The 24,104-nt window shown below is 35.3% G+C and overlaps 1 protein-coding gene across 1 annotated transcript in view; it reads right to left on the bottom strand.

Moving 5' to 3' along the window:
- The window catches only part of MYCBP2 (MYC binding protein 2, E3 ubiquitin protein ligase), a 271,487-nt gene that overhangs the window by 197,315 nt on the left and 50,068 nt on the right, over positions 1-24,104 (bottom strand). Inside the window, exons 13-17 of the mRNA XM_012000660.1 lie at positions 23,460-23,624; positions 20,684-20,842; positions 14,027-14,231; positions 7,308-7,453; positions 6,573-6,674 (exon numbers count right to left, since the gene is read on the bottom strand). Of these exons, the coding sequence (XP_011856050.1) occupies positions 6,573-6,674; positions 7,308-7,453; positions 14,027-14,231; positions 20,684-20,842; positions 23,460-23,624 (777 nt within the window). The remainder of the gene's footprint in view (positions 1-6,572; positions 6,675-7,307; positions 7,454-14,026; positions 14,232-20,683; positions 20,843-23,459; positions 23,625-24,104) is intronic.

The following is a 24,104-nucleotide window of genomic DNA, read 5'->3' as shown; positions in this document are numbered from 1 at the left end:
CACAGCAAAAGAAACTACCATCAGAGTGAACAGGCAACCTACAGAATGGGAGAAAATTTTTACAATCTACTCATCTGACAAAGGGCTAATATCCAGAATCTACAAAGAACTCAAATAAATTTATAAGAAAAAAATAACCCCATCAAAAAGTGGGCAAGGGATATGAACAGACACTTCTCAAAAGAAGACACTTATGCAGCCAACAGACACATGAAAAAATGCTCATCATCACTGGCCACCAGAGAAATGCAAATCAAAACCACAATGAGATACCATTTCATACCAGGTAGAATAGCGATCACTAAAAAGTCAGGAAACAACAGGTGCTGGAGAGGATGTGGAGAAATAGGAACACTTTTCCACTGTTGGTGGGAGTGTAAACTAGTTCAACCATTGTGGAAGACAGTGTGGTGGTTTCTCAAGCATCTAGAACTAAAAATACCATTTGACCTAGCCATCCCATTACTGGGAATATACCGAAAGGATTAAAAATCATGCTGCTATAAAGACATATGCACACGTATGCTTACTGCGGCACTATTCACAATAGCAAAGACTTGGAACCAACCCAAATGTCCATCAATGAGAACTGGATTAAGAAAATGTGGCACATATACACCATGGAATACTACGCAGCAGCCATAAAAAAGGATGAGTTCATGTCCTTTGTAGGGACATGGATGAAGATGGAAACCATCATTCTCAGCAACCTATTGCAAGGACAAAAAACCAAACACTGCATGTTCTCACTCATAAGTGGGAACTGAACAATGAGTACACTTGGACATGGGAAGGGGAACATCACACACCGGAGCCTGTCGTGGGGTGGAGGGAGGGAGAGGGATAGCATTAGGAGATATACCTAATGTAAATGACGAGTTAATGGGTGCAGCACACCAACATGGCACATGTATACATACGTAACAAACCTGCACATTGTACACATGTACCCTAGAACTTAAAGTATAATAAAAAAAACAAAAATTAAAAAATAATTTTTTTTCTAATTTGTAACTAATTTTTTTCCTATGAAAATTGAATGTTTTATTCTAGAAAAGCTGTTGTGGATTTTTCCCAGTAATAATCAAAGTTTTGTGATTAGCATGCCAATGTTGTAAGAAAAGTAATTAAGTCAAGGCCAGAGCTGAAAGAGAATCAAGCTCAAAGAAAAGTATAGACTACTAAATAGTCTCCCACCACCACCACAATCACCAGGAAGCATTTATTTAGGGATTAGTATATGCTAGGCACTTTTACCCATATCCCTTAATCCTCATGAACATCCGTAGGTAGGTAGGTAAATTTATCCCCATTTTGAAGGTAAGAAAACTGATGTTCAGGGTGACTAAAATTCCAAGGTCATATATAGGTGGCAAAACTTAAGAAGCCAGGATTTGATCGCAAGTCTAATAACTGCAGAACAGATGCTCTCAACCACCATACTCTATAGTGAGGCTAACCATATAACTTACTACCCAAATGAGACTCTACTGAGAGTAAAAACGGGCACTATTAAGAAATATGCCTGGACACCTATAAAATGGGACTCTCCCAGTTAAGCCAGGACATGGGTTTAGCCCATCCACAGCTCATAATTATGAAACTTGGATACTTAGAAGAAAGAAGAAAAAGCTAACATTATTGGAGTTTAATTTTCCTTATGAAACAGAGTGCTGATAAGGAATATAAAGATTAAATCATTAATATAATCATCCATTAGTTCTTCTGATGACTTCAAGAGCCCTACTTAAGAATTTCACTGAATAAGCACTTCACTTACACAGTTTAATTAATACATTAACCAACCCAATATAATCTAAAAAATTATCACAAACCATTGAACTAAAATCTATAAATGAATACTATTAATACCTAAAAAGATAAATTGAAGAAAAAAATTAACTAGAATATTAATAACAAAGATTTAAAATTAAAGACAAAGTTCAAAATTTATGAAAAAGCAGTAATAACATTGCTTTTTTGGGTTTCAATAGCTCATTCCATTATAGGAGACCTGGTGTGATAAAACAGTAACTAAATTACGTCAACAGGCCTGAGGCTGTCTGAGCAAGGCTTTAGTACAAGAACTAGAGCCCACGCTGAGTTCAGGGGTTCACACCTGTACTCCCAGCACTTTGGGAGGCTGAGGCAGGCCGATCACCTGAGGTCAGGAGTTTGATACCAGCCTGGCCAACATGGTGAAACCCCTTCTCTACTAAAAATGCAAAAATTAGCCAGGTGTGGTGGTGCATGCCTATAATCCCAGCTACTTGGGAGGCTGAGGCAGGAGAATTGCTTGAAACTGGGAGGCAGAGGTTGCAATGAGCCGAGATCGTACCAGTGCACCCCGGTCTGGGCAACAGAGTGAGACACTGACTCAAAAAAAAAAGAACTAGAGCCCAAAGTTCTGATCAACTATGAAAAATTTAGATCAGACTTGGTAAATAAGACAGAAAAGTCAAGTAAAATAATCTAACATAATCTAATTCTTAAATTCTGAAATGTTAACACAGGTAAAAGCCAATTACTAGCAAGTATAATTACTAACATACTACTAAATTATTAGTTTCTAAAAAGTATCAACAGGCCAAAGAAATAAAAGACATGTATGTATGGCAATTGGAAAACTAAAATTTTATTTGATGTTTCTATTCCTTATGGGAGCAAAGCCAATACCATCTTTTCTAGCACAGTGCCAGAGAAGAGCCTTAGAACACTGTGCAAGTGACTCAAATCTGTTTCCAAGGCCCTTGACCCATAAATTCTGATTCATTAGGCCCAGGTGTTTCTGATACAGAAGGTCAATGGATAAAACCGCAAAGTGCAAACAACTGACTTAGCGCACTAAGTCTCACACTTTGGGACCATCAGAATCACCTGGAACACTATTAAAGCACAGTTTACTGGCTGTACTCCTCCAGTTTTTGCTTCAGTAGAGATCTGGAGTGGGGCCTGAGTACTCGTAACAAGTGCCCAAGTGATGCTGGTCCCTTTGAGAACAACTTGAGAACCATGGCCCAAAAGTAATGAAAAGCACAGCACCTGAAAGAGATTCCTCTATCCAACTAAAATAAAAATATTTCTTAAAAAGCAAAGGTAAGCAAACTATAGATGCCTTAAACCTAATCAGTATTTTTTTTTAAATGGCTTTAGTTATAAAACATAACTTTTACTCTATTTACACACTAATATGCTTATTGGAGAATATTTAGGAAACAAATTGTAAAGAAGAAAATAAAAAATCATCTATAAACTCATCTGTCAGGAAAAAGCATTGTTAATATTTTGGTATTTATCTTTCTTGTTTTATCCCTATGGGAGTGTGGGTATATCATATTCATCTAATTTTGTTTTCTTATAAAAATGTGTTTTTAAATAAAATTGCTTAATGGAGTCCTAAGAATAATATAAAATCATAAAAGTGTCATATCACAATAGTTTTTTAATTACTTAATACAGTATAAGGATTTTCAAAGTCACTGAATGACTCTGAAGTTTGATTTTTTAAAAAATGAATACACAGTTAGAATTCTTGTCCAAATGCAAAAATATTTGTTTAAAATAAAATAGGCTGGGCGCAGTGGTTCACACCTATAATCCCAACACTTTGGGAAGCTGAGGTAGGTGGTTCATTTGAGGTCAGGAGTTCGAAACCAGCCTGGCCAACATGGTGAAACCTCGCCTCTACTAAAAATACAAAAATTAGCTGAGCATGGTGGCGGGCACCTGTAGTCCCAGCTACTCAGAAGGCTGAGGTAGGAGAATCGCTTGAACCTGGGAAGGGGAGGTTGCAGTAAGCCAAGACTGTGCTGCTGTACTCCAGGCTGGGCAACAGAGCAAGACTCTATGTCAAAATAAATAAATAAACAAACAAACAAAACATACAAGCAGGCATCACTTTGCATAGTGCTGTGTTAACTGAAACACAGGCATATGGGAACTCTGTCCTCCTTTTGCATGATTCTAGGTAACTGTGTTGACTGTGAAAGGGGAGGACATGGTTCCAATGTGCACAAATTTCTGTTAATCTCAGTACCATGGAAAGCAAGGACTGCCATAATTGAGGTTCACACTGAAGATTCCACTCATCAAGAAAAGATATTCACTACATATTGTTTTAACAAACATGAAGGAGGGTGATCTGTGTAAGAAAGAGTTCTACCAAAAAATAAGGACAAGACAAAATTTATGTGCACCAATAATCTGAATAAAGTGTTTCTACAGATGTTCTACATATTTAGGACTGCAGATGAAACCTATTTGTCACAAAATATACACTAAGTGCCTAGCACCTCAATCTATCTTTGGAAATTCTGATACAACAACATAATTTCTTTAAATATTTAACTAGTTGAAGATTTTTTTTAACTTTAAAGGGTTAGTGTTTACAATTATGTTTCACAGGTTTATGTCAAATTTAAAAATAAATGGCAAAAGAATATTCCACAATCACCAAGTTATGTTAAGTTACCAATGCACAATTCAATGTTCCTTTATTTCCTATATGCACAAATACACTATACCTAGAGAAGAATAGCTTTTTTAGGAGGGAAGAGAAAAAGAGTAACAAGATAAACAGCATTTGGCAAGTAATTAACTGTGAATAATTAAGTGTAAGGATGTGCTATACTGTAGTTTAAACATAAGAGATAGCTGCATTTTGTAGGTCCATTCATGTCGCTCAACCTAATATTTCTAAAGAAAGAAAAAACAGGTAGTGAATAGATATAATGATAACTAATCTTAAAAAATTATATCAACATAAAAAAGTATTAATTACCACATGTCAGAAACTTAATTCTATCCTGTTTTGTAGGAAACATTTAACATGCAATTTTCCCACATACTTATATAATGTAAATACTGACAGTATCTATATTAATCTCATTAAAATATCCTTTAAAGAACATTATGCAAGCAAAGCCAAACAGTAGTAAATTTTCACCTTTTCAATCAACTTCACTTATCAGATGCTACGAAGAACACTCTTCATATGCCAAGTATGTTTTACAATCTAAGTTTAATAAAACTAGAATTCACCATGTGTGTCATACATTTTACTACTTATTCCATATATTAACAAAAACAATAGCTAGAAAAAAATGTATAATGATGGTTAAATGGGTAAAAGGTTTATTTCACACATCAAATATCATGCCGTATCTAATAAGCATTTAAAATATGCAGTATCAGTAAACATTTCTAATCAAAATTTTGCCTAGTGGAAGAATAAAATCACAGACCTCCATAACAATTTGTCTTAATTGTACAAAAAAAAAAATTTACTGAGCAAGGAAATCTTTAGTAATACATATATTTATCTCTGCGTATTCAAATACCAATTATAACCACAGTTAAAAATTTTTTTGTTTGTTTTCTTTTGAGATGGAGTCTCACTCTGTCACCAGGCTGGAGTGCAGTGGTGTGATCACAGCTCATTGCAACCTCCACCTCCCGGGTTCAAGTGATTCTCCTGCCTCAGCCTCCTGAGTAGCTGGGACTACAGGTGCACACCACCATGCCCAGCTAATTTTTTTGTACTTTTAGTAGAGATGGGGTTTCACCATGTTGGCCAGGATGGTCTCCATCTCTTGATCTCGTGATCCGCCCAACTCAGCCTCCCAAAGCACTGGGATTACAGGCGTGAACCACCATGCCTGGCCAGTTAAATGTATTTTTAAGCTAAGAAATTATCATAAACAATGAGGAAAAGATAAACAATAGACCTATCTTTGTAAATAAAACCTGCAGACCTGCCATCTTACCCTTCCTGTACATAACTAGAACGAGCTTTTTCCAAAAAAAGACACACGAAAGCATTGCACTGATCTGGAGGGAAGCATAGTAGGACTATGCCCAAATGATAAGGAGCATAAAAGAATAAGAAAACAGGGGAGGCCGAGACGGGCGAATCATGAGGTCAGGAGATCGAGACCATCCTGGCTAACACGGTGAAACCCCATCTCTACTAAAAAATACAAAAAAATTAGCCAGGCGAGGTGGCGGGCGCCTGTAGTCCCAGCTACTCGGGAGGCTGAGGCAGGAGAATGGCGTAAACCCGGGAGGCAAAGTTTGCAGTGAGCTGAGATCCGGCCACTGCACTCCAGCCTGGGCGACAGAGCGAGACTCCGTCTCAAAAAAAAAAAAAAAAAAAAGAAAACAGAAGTGAAAAGACTAAACTGAATTTTGTTCCACGGTCAAATAGATGAGTCCAAAGTCTGGGTGAAGGACAAGTTGTGAGAATATCTATTTTTAAAAAGTAGCCATTTCTAATAGTTACTGATACTTGGCAGATGGCACAAAACTTAATATGGTGACTTACACCATAAATACTCTGCTGAATTAAACATATGCTACTAGCACAATTATAAATACCTTCAACATATGTTATTGAACAATTATGAATACCTTGAATATTTTCACATTATATTCATGAGTTATCAGAATATTACTAATTTTAATTTTGATGATTTCTTACCCAAAATTAGTTTATTGTGTGAACTTTTCAGTGGTTTCAGGATAGGGTAGGAAAGTGGATTTTCATGTACTTTTTCTCTGTAGCTACATCTTACCTCTTCCTTCCTCTAATCTGTGCCTTCTGATTACACGTTGCCGTTTTTCTTCTTGTCGTAACTGAAGGTGTTCTTCAATGTTAACCCCGGGCACTGGGACAGCTAGAGGATTGGCCAAAAAAAATAACAACAACATACATGTTATATAATAACTATAACAGAACTACTTAAAATTCAAGAAAGAAAAGATAGCAAAAACATTGTCTAAAACACACAATATTTTTACTTTAAGAATTCTTAGCCAAAAAGGGAAAAAGAATCTCATTCTGGATAGGCATGGTGGCCCACACCTGTAATCCCAGCACTTTGGGAGGCAGAGGCGGGCAGATCACCTGAGGTCAGGAGTTCAAGACCAGCCTGGCCAATATGGTGAAACCCTGTCTCTACTAAAAATACAAAAATTAGGCATGGTAGTGGGCACCTGTATTCCCAGCTACTTGGGAGGCTGAGGCAGGACAATCACTTGAACCTAGAAGGCAGAGGTTGCAGTGAGCTGAGATTCAGCCACTGTACTCCAGACTTGGCAACAGAGCAAGACTCCACCTCAAAAAAAAAAAAAAAAAAGAATCTCATCCCTTAAACAATGTCATATTGTCAGTTACCATAAGAGCAGTATTGCATACATTAATTATTATCTTAATTTTTTAACATATACCTAAAAGAAATTGTTTAAACTCTCAGACTTAATGAGTTGAAGACAACTCAGTGTAGCATAGTATAATCAATCAAAATTACCTAAAAGAAGATCTAAAGGTATCATTTCTTTCACTGCATCAAGAATTCCTCTTTGTCTTGCCTCTTGACCATCTAACTCTCTTGCACAGGCCTTGCAACATCCACACACAGCACAACCGGATTCTCCGGAACCACAACCACAGATCCTAGGGGGGGAAAAAAAGACAACGGAGATCTTCCTAATTTTTCCTTAAAACTCTTTTCTATAACTCATTTTCCACATTTTTGAAATTGTTAAATGAGTAAGCAATGAAATCACCTCTTTAGATCACAATTGCTCATTTTAAAGAAAGGGTATAAATAGCAGAATAATTAAAAACAAGACTCTGATTAAGCTCCCAATAGGCATAATTGGCATATTTCTACAGAAAATACACACAGATTCAACTATCATCAAAGTCACTATTTTAAAAACAATTTTTAAAAGTTTTTTTTTGCAGTTAGTGAAGCACCAGAAGCTTTAGGATTAAGCGACCAAGATGGGTTGGTTAGCTAAAAACAATCAAACAATGTTGCTGTCCAGCAGATAAGTAAAGGCAGGTGTTGGTAGCCTTCAGCAAGAAAGCCTAAGCTTGCCGGCTTCATGTAATATTTTCCCATTCCCTATTTAATATGGTGTTGGGAAAACTGGCTAGCCATATGCAGAAAACTGAAACCGGACCCCTTCCTTACACCTTATATAAAAATTAACTCAAGATGGATTAAAGATTTAAACATAAGACCTAAAACTAGAAAAACCCTGGAAGAAAACCTAGGTAATATCATTCAGGACACAGGCATGGGCAAAGACTTCATGACTAAAACACCAAAAGCAACGGCAAATGAGATCTAAGTAAACTAAAGAGCTTCTGCACAGCAAAAGAACCTATCATAAGAGTGAACGGGCAACCTACAGAATGAGAGAAAATTTTTGCAATCTATCCATCTGACAGATGGCTAATATCCAGAATCTACAAAGAACTTAAACAAATTTACAGAAAAGCAAACAACCCCATCATAAAGTGGGCAAAGGATATAAACAGACACTTCTCAAAAGAAGATGTTTATTTATGCGGCAGAACTAAAAACAAATTTACAAGAAAACAAACCACCCCATCAAAAAGTGGGCAAAGGATATGAACAGACATTTCTCAAAAGATGACATTTATGCAGCCAACAAACATGAAAAAAAAGCTCATTATCACTGGTCATTAGAGAACTGCAAATCAAAACCACAATGATACCATCTCACATCAGTTGGAATGGCGATCATTAAAAAGTCAGGAAACAACAGGTGCTGGAGAGGATGTGGAGAAATAGGAACGCTTTTACACTGTTAGTGGGAGTGTAAATTAGTTCAACCATTGTGGAGGACAGTGTGGCAATTTCTCAAGGATCTAGAACCAGAATTACCATTTCACCCAGCAGTCCCATTACTAGGTATATACCCAGAGGATTATTAATCATTCCACTATAAAGACACATGCACATGTATGTTTATTGCAGCACTATTCACAATAGCAAAGACTTGAAACCAACCCAAATGCTCATCAATGATAGGCTGGATAAAGAAAATATGGCACATATGCACCATGGAATACTATGTAGCCATAAAAAAAGGAGGAGTTCATGTCCTTTGCAGGGACATGAATGAAGCTGGAAACCATCATTCTCAGCAAACTAACCCAGGAACAGGAAACCAAACACTGCACATTCTCACTCATAAGTGGGAATTGAACAATGAGAACACATGGACTCAGGGAGGGGAACATCACACACTGGGACCTGTCGGGGGGTGGGGGCTAGGGGAGGGAGAGCATTAGGAGAAATACCCAATGTAGATGACAGGTTGATGGGTGCAGCAAACCACCATGGCATTTGCATACCTATGTAACCAACCTGCATGTTCTGCACATGTATTCCAGAACATAAAATAACAACAACAACAAAAAGGAAATAAAAATATCCACACATTGGAAAGGAAAAATAAAATACATATATATACACACACACATATATATACACACACACACACGTCTCCTTCCCCCTCTCTTCTTTACATGCCATCACCTCCCATTCTCTCCTTTCACAGAGTCCAATTACCTGTTCTTTTTCTCCTTCGTCCCTTTCATATCAATTGTGAACCATATGGGGTATTCGTTGACAAAGACACTCCCAGAAACTGACTTGGGGTCAGGGAAACTAACTTCTTAGCCACATATTTTGTAGAAGGCATAGCTTTAATGTAGTTCATCGAATCAGTCCTTAAAACTTTTGACAGCCTTGTTGAACCCCAGGTTATACAGATTTCAGAAGGTACAAAAGGAAGAACATACCTGGCAGCAGTTTAAAAGACGTAGCTAGACACCTGTGAAATGTGTCACTTTTAAAAGCAAGCATTACAAACTATTTGGAAGATCACTTACTACACAGTAAAAACTATGATACATAATATGCCAGATTGACACTAATTTTAAGATAGTATTTATGACACCAATTCTTCTCAAAATTTTCCAAAAAATTGAAGAGGAGAGAACACTAATTCATTCTTTGAGGCCAGGATTACCAATGTCAGGCAAAAGATGAAGAAAAAGAAGAAGAAAGAAGGAAAAGAAGGAGAAGGAGTAGAAGAAGAAGGAGCAGGAAGAGGAGGAGAAGGAGGAAAAGAAGGAGGAGAAGGAGAAGAAAGAAGAAGGAGAAGGAGAAGGAGAAAGAGAAGAAAGGGAGGAGGGAGAGCGGGAGAGAAGGGGGCGGAGGAGGCGGCAGAAAAAAAACCCTACAGACCAATATCCCGTATGAATAATGATGTAAAAATCCTCAACAAAATACTAACAAAATAAATTCAGCAGGATATTAAAATAATTATACACCATAACCAAGTGGGATTTACTCCCAGAATGCAACAAACGAAAATCAATCCATGTAATATAACACATTAACAGAATGAAAGAAAAGAAATACACGCTCATCTCAATTGATGTAGAAAAAGCATTTGACAAAATTCAATGCCCTTTCATAATAAAAACACTTGACAAACTAGGAATAGAAGGAAATGATCTCAACATAAAAACCACACATGAAAAACACACAGTGAACATCATAATGGTGAGAGACTGAAAGTTTTTCCTTTCTAATATCAGGAAGAAGACAAGGATGCCCACTTTGACCACTCCTAAACAGCACTAGAAGTTCTAGCCAGCGCAATTGGACAGGAAAAGAAATAAAGGTCATCCAGAGTAGAAAGGAAGAAGTAAAATTATCTATGTTCACAGATAATACAATCTCATACATAGAAAACTCTAAAGATTCCACTCAAAAAAACCAATAGAGAAAATGAATTCAGCAAAGTAGGAAGATACAAAGTCAACACACAAAAATCAGTTGTATTTCTAGGCACTAACAATGAACAATATGAAAAGGAAATTACAGAAACAATTCCACAGCATCAAAAAGAATACACTTAGCAATTAACCAAGGAGGTGAAATGAGAACTATAAAACACTGCTGAAAGAAATTAAAGATGACATAAATAGAAACACGTCTTATGTTCATGGATTAGAAGACTAATGTTTTTAAGATGTTCATACTACCCAAAGCAATCTACAGATTCGTTGTAATCCCTATCAAAATCCCAATGTTTTTTACAGAACAGAAAAACCTATTCTAAAATTCATAGAAAATCTGTAGGGACCTCAAAGAGCCAAACAAGCTTGAAAAAGAAGAACAAAGTACTCATAGTTCGTGACTTCAAAACTTACTACAAATCTACAGTAATCAAAACAATATGGTGTGGCACAAAGACCGTCATACAGTCCAATGGGATAGAATAGACAGCCGAGAAACCTTCCTTCACATATACGGTCACATGATTTTTGACAAAGGGGCCAAGATGATTCAATAGAGAAAGGATAATCTTTTCAATAAACATTGCTGGGAAAACTGGATATTCACATGTAAAAGAATGAATCTGGATACTTCTTTAACAGCATATACAAAAATTAACTCAAAATGAATCAAAGACCTAAATGTAAGACCTAAAACTATTAAAAAAAAAAAAAAAAAACCCTTAGAAGAAAAGATACAGTAAACCCTTCACAACACTAGATTGGGAAATAATTTCCTGGATATTATACCAAAGGAACAGGCAACAACAACAAAAAAAACAATAGACAACTAGACTTCATGAAAATTTAAAAAATTTTGTGCTTGAAAAGACAAAGTCAACAGAGTAAAAACATAACCCACAGACATGGCTTTTCACTTTCATATCATATATCTGATAAGGAATTAATATTCAAACTATATAGTTTGAACAAAAAGAAATCGACAACCCAATTCAAAAATGAGAAAGGACTTGAATAGAATTTCTCTAAAGATCTCCAAATAGCCAACAGGCATATGCAAAGATGCTGAACATCACTAATCACTGGAGAAATTCAAATCAAAACTATAATGAGATACTACTTCACACCCATTAGGATGCCACTACCAAAATAACAGATCATAAGTGTTAAGAAGGATGTGGAGAAACTAGAACATCTGTACACTATTGGTTGGAATGTAAACTGGTTGGCTGCTGTGGAAAACAGTGTGGCAGTTCCTCAAAAGATTAAAAATAAAATTACCATATGGTCCAACAATTCCACTTCTGGGTATATACCCAAAGGAACTGAAAACAGGGTCTCAAAGAGCTCCTTGTACACTCATCTTCACAGCAGCATTATTCACAATAGCTACAATGTGGAAGCAACCCAAGTGTTCAGCAGTGCGTGAATGGATAAGCAAAATGTGGTATATATGTACCATAGAACATCATTCAGCCTCAAAAAGCAAGGATGTTCTGATATATGTGACAACCTGGATGAACCCTGAGGATATTATGCTAAGTGAAATAAGCCAGTTCCAAAAGACAAATACTCTATGATTCTCTTTATACGAGAGGTACCTAGAGTAGTCAATCATAGAGGAAAGAAAGCAAACAGAATAGTGGATGCCAGAGGCAGGGGAGAGGGAAGAATGAGTAGTAATTGTTTAATGGGTACAGAGTTTTAGTTTTACAAGATGAAGAGTTATAGAGATGGATGGTGGTAAGAGTGGCACATTATGAATGGATTTAATACCACAGAACTGTCTACTTAAAAATGGTTAAGCTGGTCAATTTCATATTTATTTTATCATAAGATATGTAGTCACAATTTTATAATAATTGAAGTCAGCTTAGTAGTCCTTAGTATTCTGATATATTCAGTTTGCTTCATTAATAAAGCAATTATTATACTTGGTTAGTATTGTCCATGTAAGTCTATGAATAATTGTTATAAACTATATAAGTCTCTGAGGGAAAAATATGAAGAATAATTAATTTCAAAAGGGACCAGAGAATTTATAGATTTTGTTCATGATATATACTGGCTGCTTAAGTTCAGAGAGTAGGGATATTAAATTTTATTTTTATTATATATTTTTTGAGATAGGGGTATTGCTATGCTGCCGAGGCTGGTTTCAAAGTCCTGGCCTCAAGTGATCTTCTGGCCTCAGCCTCCCAAAGTGCTGGGATTACAGACATGGGCCACTACACCCAGCTAACATTGAATTTTAATGGAAATAGTGTTGGAGAGATCCAGGAGAATAAATTTCAATTCCAACACTGTTAAAAAATAATCATAGAATCTATCTGCATCCGAATTAAATTTAAAAATAAAGAAGTTAGGTGCTTAAAAACAGAAAACAGAGCCAAACATAAAGCACGACAGAATAAATATTATCCTTTAATAAAGATGACTGTTTATTGCTTACACTAATAATATAAAGAAAATTTGTTTTTAAAAAATCACATCTCAGCAGCCTTAAAGAAAAGGCCTGTTATATATGACCTATCTAACTATGATAGGCCAAACATAAACTTAGAAATAAACGCCTATTAGATCCAGACAATATTTGGGAAGAAGCAACTATTACCGAGTTGCCAAAGAGGAAGGTCAAGATGCAGGGATGGCTGTCTTCCTTCTGGGCTTCACTTCACAAAATTTTTTCTACTCCCCCAAATCAGCCAATTATCAGAAAGCTGGTCTTACAAAGAATATCCCATTATGTTACAGTGACTATAACTAGCAATGTATAAAACAAATTCAAAATTCTTCCTAACATCCTAGCAGAAAACCTGCATTATTCTTCTGCCAAACTTACATATTAACTTTAAATTTAAATTTACAATAATATAGAACCCTGAAAAATGTGGTCCTTTGAGAACAAGGATAAATATAACAGGTATGATGTAACTTTAGAAGCATACAAAATTTCTAAAATTATAAATGGTAAATTTAATTTAAAACAAAATTATATATCTAATCAAGTACTCTATATGATATTGATAATTTTATTTAGAAAAGATTCATGTTCAACAAAAAGAAATAATAATAGATATCTGGCAGTAAATAGGCTTAGAAAAACGATACAAATAGAGGCACAGCCCCAAATCTTGAAAAACTTATGACCTGTTTTTAAATAATGGTTTAAATGAATCAAATGAAAGAAAGCCAACCTTAAAAATGACACTAAAATATAAATTATTATAACAGAAAACAATTAAGAATTATACTTTCTTGGCCTTTGGCTAAGATCAAGTGAAGATGCCATGGTGTCTTTAAGAAAAAAATATTAATAGTAGAGTATACTCTGGAACGATTTTGCAAAGAAATGTGTTCTGCACATGTTCTTTAGTAGGAATCACTCTCTCTTACCCTCCAGGGACTCTGTCTGGCCGTCCACTACTGACACAGCTGGCTCCATAACCTGTACAGTCTCCACAGACAGTGCAAACCATGCACTGCTCCAGCTTCCATTTGTGCATGCCTGGAGGGCACATCATAGACTTCTCATCTTTTTCATCTAGTTCTTCTTCCAGGTCTTCATCCATTGCTGTTGCCATATTTTCAACTCCAAACCCTATTTGACAGATCAATTTATAATTGTTATACAGATTACTTTCATGTATAAAAGATGGATGACTATATTTCCCAGTTTAAAAAACAACAGCATGCTAATCCAAGCAATTATACAAAGAAATGCTTAAATTTGAGTAACGAAAATAAATTTTAATTTACAGACCACTAATAAACACTCTCCCCATTTCATTTCTGCAAAAGAAGGCAAGGAAGGCTATTATCAAATGTCTCTTGACTGTTACCATCTGCCAATCATACTTTTAAATCTTTTCCTGTTTTCCATCCTCACTACCAACACTTTCATTCAACAGATCAAAGAAAGCCTCTCCACCATGCTCCACGCCAAGAGTCCCCCACTCTAGATCATCCTCCTGCTGCCACCAATCATCCTCCCAAAGCACGTATTTGATCCCACAACTTCATAATTTACAAACCCCCAATGACTTTCCAAGGTCTTCAGAAGAGTAAAACTCAGCAAGATGCAGTAGGCACAAGATGGCTCCTAATTTTCTCCAATCTCATTTCTTTTCCCTCTGCTCTCCAAATACTCTGTGTCCTTCCATATGCTCAGGGCCTTTGTTCATTCTTGCTCCCTCTGCCTCTTCCTTCCTCATTTACAAGATGCTTCTGCCTATCTTATCTAGCAGAGAAACTTCAGCCTTCAAAAATTCAGCTCAGAAGTCCCTTTTCCAGGCAGTCAGTCACTACCTCCTTAGTGCCTGTTTATACCTCACTTACAACTTTTTAAAATGGTGCTACAACTCATTCATCTTTTTTTTTCTAAATTGAACACCTACTATACTCCAGGGATTCTTTCATGGCAAGAAATCAACAAACCTTTTATAAAGGGCCAGTAAATAATTCAGGCTCTGTGGCCCATACAAATCCTTGTCACATTTTTTACAATCCTTACAATGTAAAATCAATTTTTAGCTTGGAGGGCTATGTAAAAAATGACATCAGGTTACATACTCTGCAGACCTCTGCTCTAGAAACTGAAGACTGTTAATAATGAGCTGTTATAAAGCTTATAATATAGTGAGAAAGACAGACATTAATCAAATAACCAAATAAAAATGTAAACTACAACTGATAAGGTTTTTAAGGAACACTGTACTATAGGACCATATGATGGGAGAACAAATCTGTGGGAGTCTAGTAATTATTTTTTATATTTGACTTTCCTAAAGGATCTAAGTTATGAGGTTATGTCTTGCTCATACTATCTCTTATTCTTAGTCAACCTTATTCTCCTACACTTATAACATCCACTTAACATATAGCTATCACTCAATACAGGTCTATCTAATTAAGAAATAAACTCATAGCATATGTAGCCTTTTGGGGTTTTGCCACTTCTAATCTATGGGCAAGCAGAAAAATTAGACAACCAAGCATCAGATAGCTATATCTAGGATTAAAATAAGGTGATCCTGAAGGAAGCCTCCGTGACTATTTTTAATAATCATAGCTAAAATGTACTGAGCACTATTGTAACTAGCTCTATAAGCATTACTCATTTAATCATTCCAACAGTACTGGAACTATTATCCTCAAATTAATCTTTACAGTCAATGGAATCTCAATCACAATGTCAAGCAGATAGAGTTGGTTCTGATTTATATGGAAAATAAAATCTCCCACCTGGCTACATTCATCAAAATTTAAAAAGAAAAAGGTTGGAAATTTTGACATCAAAGTTTCGAAATTATGTATAACAAATGAAACTTTAAACCACAGGTTAGTCAAAGATATATAAAAATAATACGCAAAAAAAGCTCCTACAAATCAATTTTTAAAAGTAAGTAAAATAAAGTTTGAAGAGATGTTCAAACTCAGTATTAATAACCAAGGGGATGAAAAATAAAAGAAAAATGAGAGACCTGGCAATTCTACTCCTAGGTATATACCCAAAAGACATGACTAAAGACTTTCACCAAAAGACATTTACTAGAATGTTCACAGCAATATTATTCATAATAACCAAAACTGGAAACCATCCAAATACCCAAATACTAGAAAGAATTTTAAAACTGTAGTATCTATGTATAATTTAATAGAACAAAAAATGAACAATCTATAACTACTTGTAACAGTATGTATGAACTTCAAAAACATAAAACAATGAAAAGAAACTGGACACAAAAGAGTTCATACTGCATGATTTCATTTATATGAAGTATAAAAAGAAAACTAATTTATGGTAATTAACTGGGGAGCAGACAGGAACATACAGTGGGGCTTTCTGGGGTGCTGGTAATATGTGGTTTCTTTTTTTTTTTTTTTTTTTTTGTATTTCTTTTAGTAGAGACGGGGTTTCACCGTGTTAGCCAGGATGGTCTCGATCTCCTGACCTCGTGATCCGCCCGTCTCGGCCTCCCAAAGTGCTGGGATTACAGGCTTGAGCCACCGCGCCTGGCCAATATGTGGTTTCTTAATCTGGGTGCTGATTACATGAATACAATCAATTTGAGAAAATTCAACAAGATACTATGTATACTTTCCTGCATGCATATTATACTTCAATGTAACAAAAAATTACAATAAGATACCATTTCATAGCCACCAAATTGACAAAAATCAGTCTGTCAATATCAAGTACTTGACGTGATGTGGAAAATCCAACTCTACCAGTCAGAGTATAAACTGCTACAATCTCTTTCAAGAAAAATCCAATAAAACTGAAATCCACAACAGAGCAATCACACCAGAGAAAGTCTCAAACGTTTGCCAGGAAACATGTATAAAGCAGGTTTTAAACTAATTTATAACAATGAAAAATTGGAAATAAGCCCATCCATCAACAGGAGAATGGATACACTATGGCATGTTCATTGTGTGGTATATTACACATTAGTTTACATAAATCATTTAAATTTATATGAACCAACATGGACAAATTTCTAACAGAATGATGAGGAAAAAAACAATTTGTAGAAAAATATAAATAACAGATTAACACTTAAAAAAACACATAAAACAGTAGTATATTTTTATGTGTAAAAGAGACATGATTATGCAATATTATTTTACACATAAAATATAAAAGAACATGTAAAAATATATATGAACATGACTGAACATATACTTATCAAAGTCATGATCACGGTTAGCTCTGGAGAGAAATGGAATATGATAATAAGCCTTAGAAGGGGAATATGGGGCACTTGAATCTTATCTGTGATTTTTTTTTAACTGAAAAAAAATGACAAGACATGGTACATACACAATTTTTTAATACTTCAATATTTTCTGTACTTTCCTGGTTTAAATAAACTTTTAAAATATTCCTTTATGTTCTTTTAAAATTGATACATAACTGTTGTACCTATTTATGGCATACATGTGAGTTTTCATACATGCATCCAATGCCTAATGATCAAATCAGGGTAAGTGGGATCAAGTCGGGGTAACTGGGATAGTCTAAGTGCTCTCTTCTAGCTATTTTGAAATATACAATATGTTGTTGTTAACGACATTCACCCTACTCTGCTCCTGAACATTAGAACTTATTTCTTCTCTCTAATTGTATTTTTGTACCTATTAACCAACCCCTCTTCTTCGCCCCCTCTCACTATCCTTATAAGCCTCTGGTAATCACTATTCTATTTACTACCTCCATGAAATCAATTTTTTAGTTCCCACATATATTTGTCTCTCTGTCCCTGGTTTATTCAGTTAACTTCATGTCCTTCAGTTCCATCCATGTCGCTGCAAATAACAAGATTTCATTCTTTTCTTAGGGCTGAATAATATTCTATTGCGTATGTATCACATTTTTCTTTACCCATTCATCTGCTGATGGACACTTAAGTTGATTCCATATCTTGGCTGTTGCAGATACTGCTGTGATAAACATGAGAATGCTGGCATCTCTCTGACATACAGATTTCCTTTCTTTTGGATACATATACCCAGAAGTGGGGTTGCTGGATCATGTGGCAGTTCTATTTTCAGTTTTTTGAGTCACCTTCATACGAATGAAAAATCTATGTTTTCCCTAGTTGCTGTACTAATTTACATTTCCACTAGCCATGTATGAGCATTCCCCTTTCTCCACATCCTCCCCAGCATCTGTTATGACTCTGCAATCAGTATGCATTGTATGTGTCTTACTTTACTCATCTGCTTTCTAATTCATTACTTACCAAGAGGGTACGTATCATTCCTATTAAAAAAATCTTTTAACAATTTTACTTTGATTATTACAAAATTTCACTGAAGAATCTAGAACACAAATGTAAATTTATGCTCAATTTTCACAAAAGAGTTTCAGAATAATGAGGAAACAATGTTTTTCAGTTCAGACTTCTTCTAAAACATAGTCTGAACATACATTAAAAAAAAAAAACTGATTCTCCCCTTTGTCCTAGCAGTTATTGTCCAAAACAAGTTCACTAATTTAGCAAATCAAAGTATTTCCATTGTGAAGTAATCCATTTCTTTCTTTTGTTCCTTCTTCATTTGCCAATATATTCTAATAACTTGCTCATTTTTAAAGTGATGCATTTTAAATACACACACAGACACACAAATAAGGCAAAGACAAAGAAGGTTGGATTCCTGAGATCCACATGAGTCTGACATCAAAGCCTCAAAACAGAAAAACCAGGTTCTATTATTTTATACAGCATTAATCCTCGAAATTATTGGTACTTTAACTAAAGTTCAATGCTTAGTTCTAATAATATATATGTACTGTTTTATTCTCTTGTCCATACAAAATTTAAAACAGAAAATCAGAAATTGCAGTGAAAGGTATAAACATAATGATAGCAGCTAGATGTAAAAATTGAAGGCAAGAAGTAGACATGCTATTTAAAACCACAACAACAAAACAAGACCACAAAATACAGGGCAATCAAAGGATAACGACCTTCGTTCTCTTCAATGGCCTGAGGGTTGGGGCAAAGGATACTGTGAAGAAGATGTGTCTACAATTTAGTCTTTTCTTGGTAAAGTGTCAGATATTCATAAGGATCACTCTTAGTTGTCAAGAACAGGTTAAATTACAGGTAGCATGTGCTGTTAAATGGGATGATAATATTTGCCAGATAGACTACTGTCAAAAATGGTTAAAATTTCAAACATGTGGTATAAAAGCAAAAAGTTTGGAAAAGACTTTTCTGGGGTAATGTAGTCATCAAAGATGCTAAGTCAAAGAAGCATTATTTTATGTAGAATTTAGAAGATGATTTGAGTAAGCCAGCTCATTTGCTCAAAAATAAAAAATCTAAAGTATATTTGCTTTTCCGGTGATATTTTATCGTAAATATTATCAAATAAATAAGAAATTCAGTGGTTTTCCTAATTCACAAGTATAAAGTCAAAGAGCCATTCAAATCCAATTAAAAAAATGTGAAAAAGATCTGAATAGACATTTTTCAAAAGCAGACATATGAATGGCAAACAGGTATATGAAAAGGTGTTCAACATCACGGATCATCAGAGAAATGCAAATCAAAACTACACTGAGATATCATCTCACCCCAGTTAAAATGGCTTTTATCCAAAAGACAGGCAATAACAAATGTTGGAGAGGATGTGGAGAAAAGGGAACACTGGTACACTGTTGGTGAGAATGTAAATTTAGTACAGCCACTCTGGAGAACGGTATGGAGCTTCCCCAAAAAACTAAAACTAGAACTACCATATGATCCAACAATCCCACTGCTACGAATATACCCAAAAGAAAGGAAACTACTACATCAAGGAGATACCTGCACTCTTATGTTTATTGCAGCACTATTCACAATAGCCAAGATTTGGAAGCAACCTAAGTGTCCATCAACAGATGAATGGATACAGAAAATGTGGTACATAAACACAATGGAGTACTATTCAACCATAAAAAAGACTGAGATCCTATCATTTGCAACAAGATGTAACTGGAGGATACTATGATAAGTGAAAGAAGGCAGGCATCAAAAGACAAACTTCACATGTTCTCACTCATTTGTGGGAGCTAAAAATTAAAATAATTGAACTCATGAAGATAGTACAATGCTGGTTACTAGAGGCTGGGAAAGGTAGTCGGGGAGAGTGGGTGAGAAATGGGATGGTTAGTTGGCATAAAAACATAATTAGATTCAAGAGATCTACTATTTGATAGCACAGCAGGGTGATTACAGTTGGTGACAATTTGTTGTACACTTTAGAACAACAGAGGGAGTACAATTGGAATGTTCATAACACAAAGAAAGGACAAATGCTGGAGATGATGGAGACACCATTTACCCTAATGTGATTATTACACATTGTATCAAAATAACTCATGTACCCCGTACACATACCTACTATCTATCCATCAAAAATTTTTTAAAAATTTAAATAGGAACAAAAAGAAAAAGAAGAGCCACTCATTTTGAAAAGAACAAGACTTTTCACTATGTTGTTCTGAAAAACTAATGAATAGACAACACAAATTGTAATATCTAAGAATTAAAGACCTACCTTTCCCACCTTGGTTCATGGCACCAGTGTCTCGTCCACACTGTCCTTTATTATTTACACCAAATGTCCACACTTCTCCGTTCTTCATTAAAACACAAGTGTGAGCTTTGCCCATAGCTACCTGAGTTACAAAATGGCCCTTCAAATCAGTTACCAAACCTAAAGGAAAGAAACAAATTTACTAAACACAATAAAAAGGCCCTTCTGAGCCTAGTAAAAGAACTACCTCAATACAGAACTGTTTATTTCTGGGGCAAAATAACTTAACAAAATGAGAAATAAGTAGCCAAAAGTCTGGCAGAGTATCACTGAATTAACTTTGTAACATTGTAATGTAGCTTCAATGAATCCTAAAAGGTTATCATCCAGACTTGGGGCATAACTTTACTGTAGCTTTCTCTCAAGCTTACTTCTCCTGAATGCTTCCTCCAAATGGTAACCCCTCTCCACAGTACTCAGAAGGGTCAGAAAATCTCAAACTTTTCTGGTCTAAGCACAAAGGAGTCCATAAATAATTTGTTTTACCTGCTTTGACCTGCCTCAGCAAAACAAAGTAAAATATTTGCCATAGTGTATTGACATGAAATTGTTTTTGTAGAAACTAGTGAGACTTTCCAAACAGTATTTTTCAATCCTTTTCAACCTACAATGCTTTCTTCCATAATCCAATACACAACTATTTTCTAAACTTCACTTATCCATATATTATTTTCATTATACTTGTCATATCCAAGTGCCACTCATATTATCTATTTAATATGTTTTGTATCAACTCTAAATTGATCGTAGCATCTTCAACCTTATCAAGTAGTAATAACATTAATAAAGATTATTGACTATTTTTCCAATATACATTAAAATAAAAACACGTTTTCAAGTATTTGTTTTAAATTACAAATAATATCAATCTCACAGTATGCTTTGGGAAAACTGTTCTACATTATTAGCTCAGATATCACTACCTTGAGGTGGCCTTCATTTTCACCTTACACTAGCTTAGGTCTTTTTGTTAATTATACCTCAAAAATTTCCACTTTTAATATCTAGCACATTTGAAAAAGGTTAAGTGTATGTGTGTGTATATATAAAACAGTAGTTATTTATTATTAACAGTACTAGCTGACATGTTTTGAGACCTTACATGATGTGCTAAGCATTTCTTAAGCTCTACCTCCTATAATCTTCATAACAACCATATGAAGCAGGTGCTATCATTATTTTTTGCAGGTAGAAAAAAAACAAAAAGAAAACTCTTAAACGTTAAGTAAACCAATACGCAGTTAAAGGTTAAGAAAACTGTTACCCACTTAAAAGTGTTGGTGCCAGGGGCTGGGTGCGGTGGCTCACGCCTGTAATCCCAGCACTTTGGGAGGCTGAGGCAGGTGGATCATTTGAGGTCAGGAGTTCGAGACCAGCCTGGCCAACACAGTGAAATCTCATCTCTACTAAAAATACAAAAAATTAGCTGGGCGTCGTGGTGTGTGCCTATAATCTCAGCTACTTGGGAGGCTGAGGTGGGACAATCGCTGGAACCCAGGAGGCAGAGGTTGCAGTGAGCTGAGATTGCGTCACTGCACTCCAGCCTGGGGGACAGAGTGAGACTCCATCCCCACCCCCACCAAAAAAAAAAAGTGTTGATGCTAGGCTCTGAGTCTATGTCCATAACCATTCAATGCCACTTCCCCAGCATTTAAGTCCTCTAATACCCAACTGTCCTTCAGATCCTTAAAAAGGCAGTAACCAGGTCTGACAGGTCCATCAATCACTGACGTATCATCCATGCTCAATAAATATATGTTGAAGAGATATACAAGTTTCCATCAGCTCTACCCAGTGAATGTTAGTAAGCAACAATTATTCTGAATATTATTTTTAAAGTGTACAAGAGCCCACTCCCAAATTCTGATTTACTCTGATAGCTGCTTCCAAATGAGAATCTAAATATTATAGCATTAAGCCAGTTCACTTATCATCTGGGTACCTCTTGACTTAATAATTAATGGCTATAAATGTTCTACAGGTGTAATTTCCCCAGCATGAGACAATCACATAAATTTCTAATTATAAACTTCATTAATTCTAATTTCCTTTTTTCCAAAGAAACTCAAAGGTTTTACATACTTATCACACATAAAATCCTTCCAAGTGGGATGCCTCATTCATTATATTCATTTCTAGCTGCTAGAAAGAAAATCTAGTAACCAAATGTGACAAGTTTTGGAGATTAGCATTTATAAATATAAAACGATTTAGCTAGTTCCACCCCTCATATCCACTTCTTAAACTTGGTTTATCAGTCACCCAGACACTAGAAAATAATTCTTGAGACCCTACAACGTGGCAGACACTGTGCTAGGCACTGGGGATAGAACAGTAAGTAAGACAGATCATCCCAGCCAAACACCCTAATGGGGGAGAAAAAATACTTCAACAATTATAAACTAGCTTTGTCATGAAAATCACTTCCCCAGGATACTGCCACTGTCTCAGGGACATGTCCCATAAGCACCTGAATCTAGGGAAAGCATTCCACAGAAGTCACAGCTACAGTGAAGCTTCCCTTGCCAAGCTCTATGATTAGCTCTGTACGAAACTAGGGACAGTGCTCCTAATGACAAGATATGACAGAGAATTTCTCTTTCAAAATATTTCACATTTGGAAGGAAATGTAAAAAATGTAGAGAAAGCATGCTACAAACATAAATTTTCTAGATATGTCTTTGTCATACAAAACTAATACTGAAACTTCTTTGCATAAAACTTTTTTTTAACTTACTTGAACTATCAGAGTAAATGGCATCTTTTCCAAACATGTAGAGTTCTCCATCTTTAGAAATAACAGAACTACTTCCATTATTGCAGGCTGTATACACCACAATCTTTCCTTCCATCTTAATTATCTTTTTAGGTTTATAAGGTTTGGATTGCCGTCTGCTCTTAGCTTTAAAAAAGAAATTAGATTAAATCAAGACCTCTATGTACCAATAATAATAATAATGGTTTGTATATAAAGCTCAAAGAAAAAAAAAACATGTATTATTTGCATTTATGACACTATTCTATTTGTCCATTTTCACAAAGGCCTGGGCTTCCCAACATGTCACTTAAAATTAGTGAACCTGCTAGCCTCATCTGGTCAATTAATATTTATGCTATAATTGCTAGATCCTCATTCCTTGAAGTACATTCAAATTCTCAGTGAGTAATATTAGTTTTCTACCAAACTCCTGGAGGGCCCAATCTCTAAATTAGCTATTGCATTATTAATACCATTCTACTAACACATATCTAAAATCTCCTTTTTTTCCAAGTTGTTATTCACATGTATTCTTGTTAGATCCTGTAAAGTAAAAGAAGTTCCTCATTCATTCAACATATATATTGAATAAGCAGTTACATCAAGTCAATTTTATATATATAT

The sequence above is a fragment of the Mandrillus leucophaeus genome, unplaced genomic scaffold (genome assembly GCF_000951045.1).
Source record: "Mandrillus leucophaeus isolate KB7577 unplaced genomic scaffold, Mleu.le_1.0 Scaffold638, whole genome shotgun sequence".
NCBI lineage: Eukaryota > Metazoa > Chordata > Mammalia > Primates > Cercopithecidae > Mandrillus > Mandrillus leucophaeus.
The sequence above is the reverse complement of the archived record's forward strand: the minus strand, read 5'-3'. Positions and strand labels throughout refer to the sequence as shown.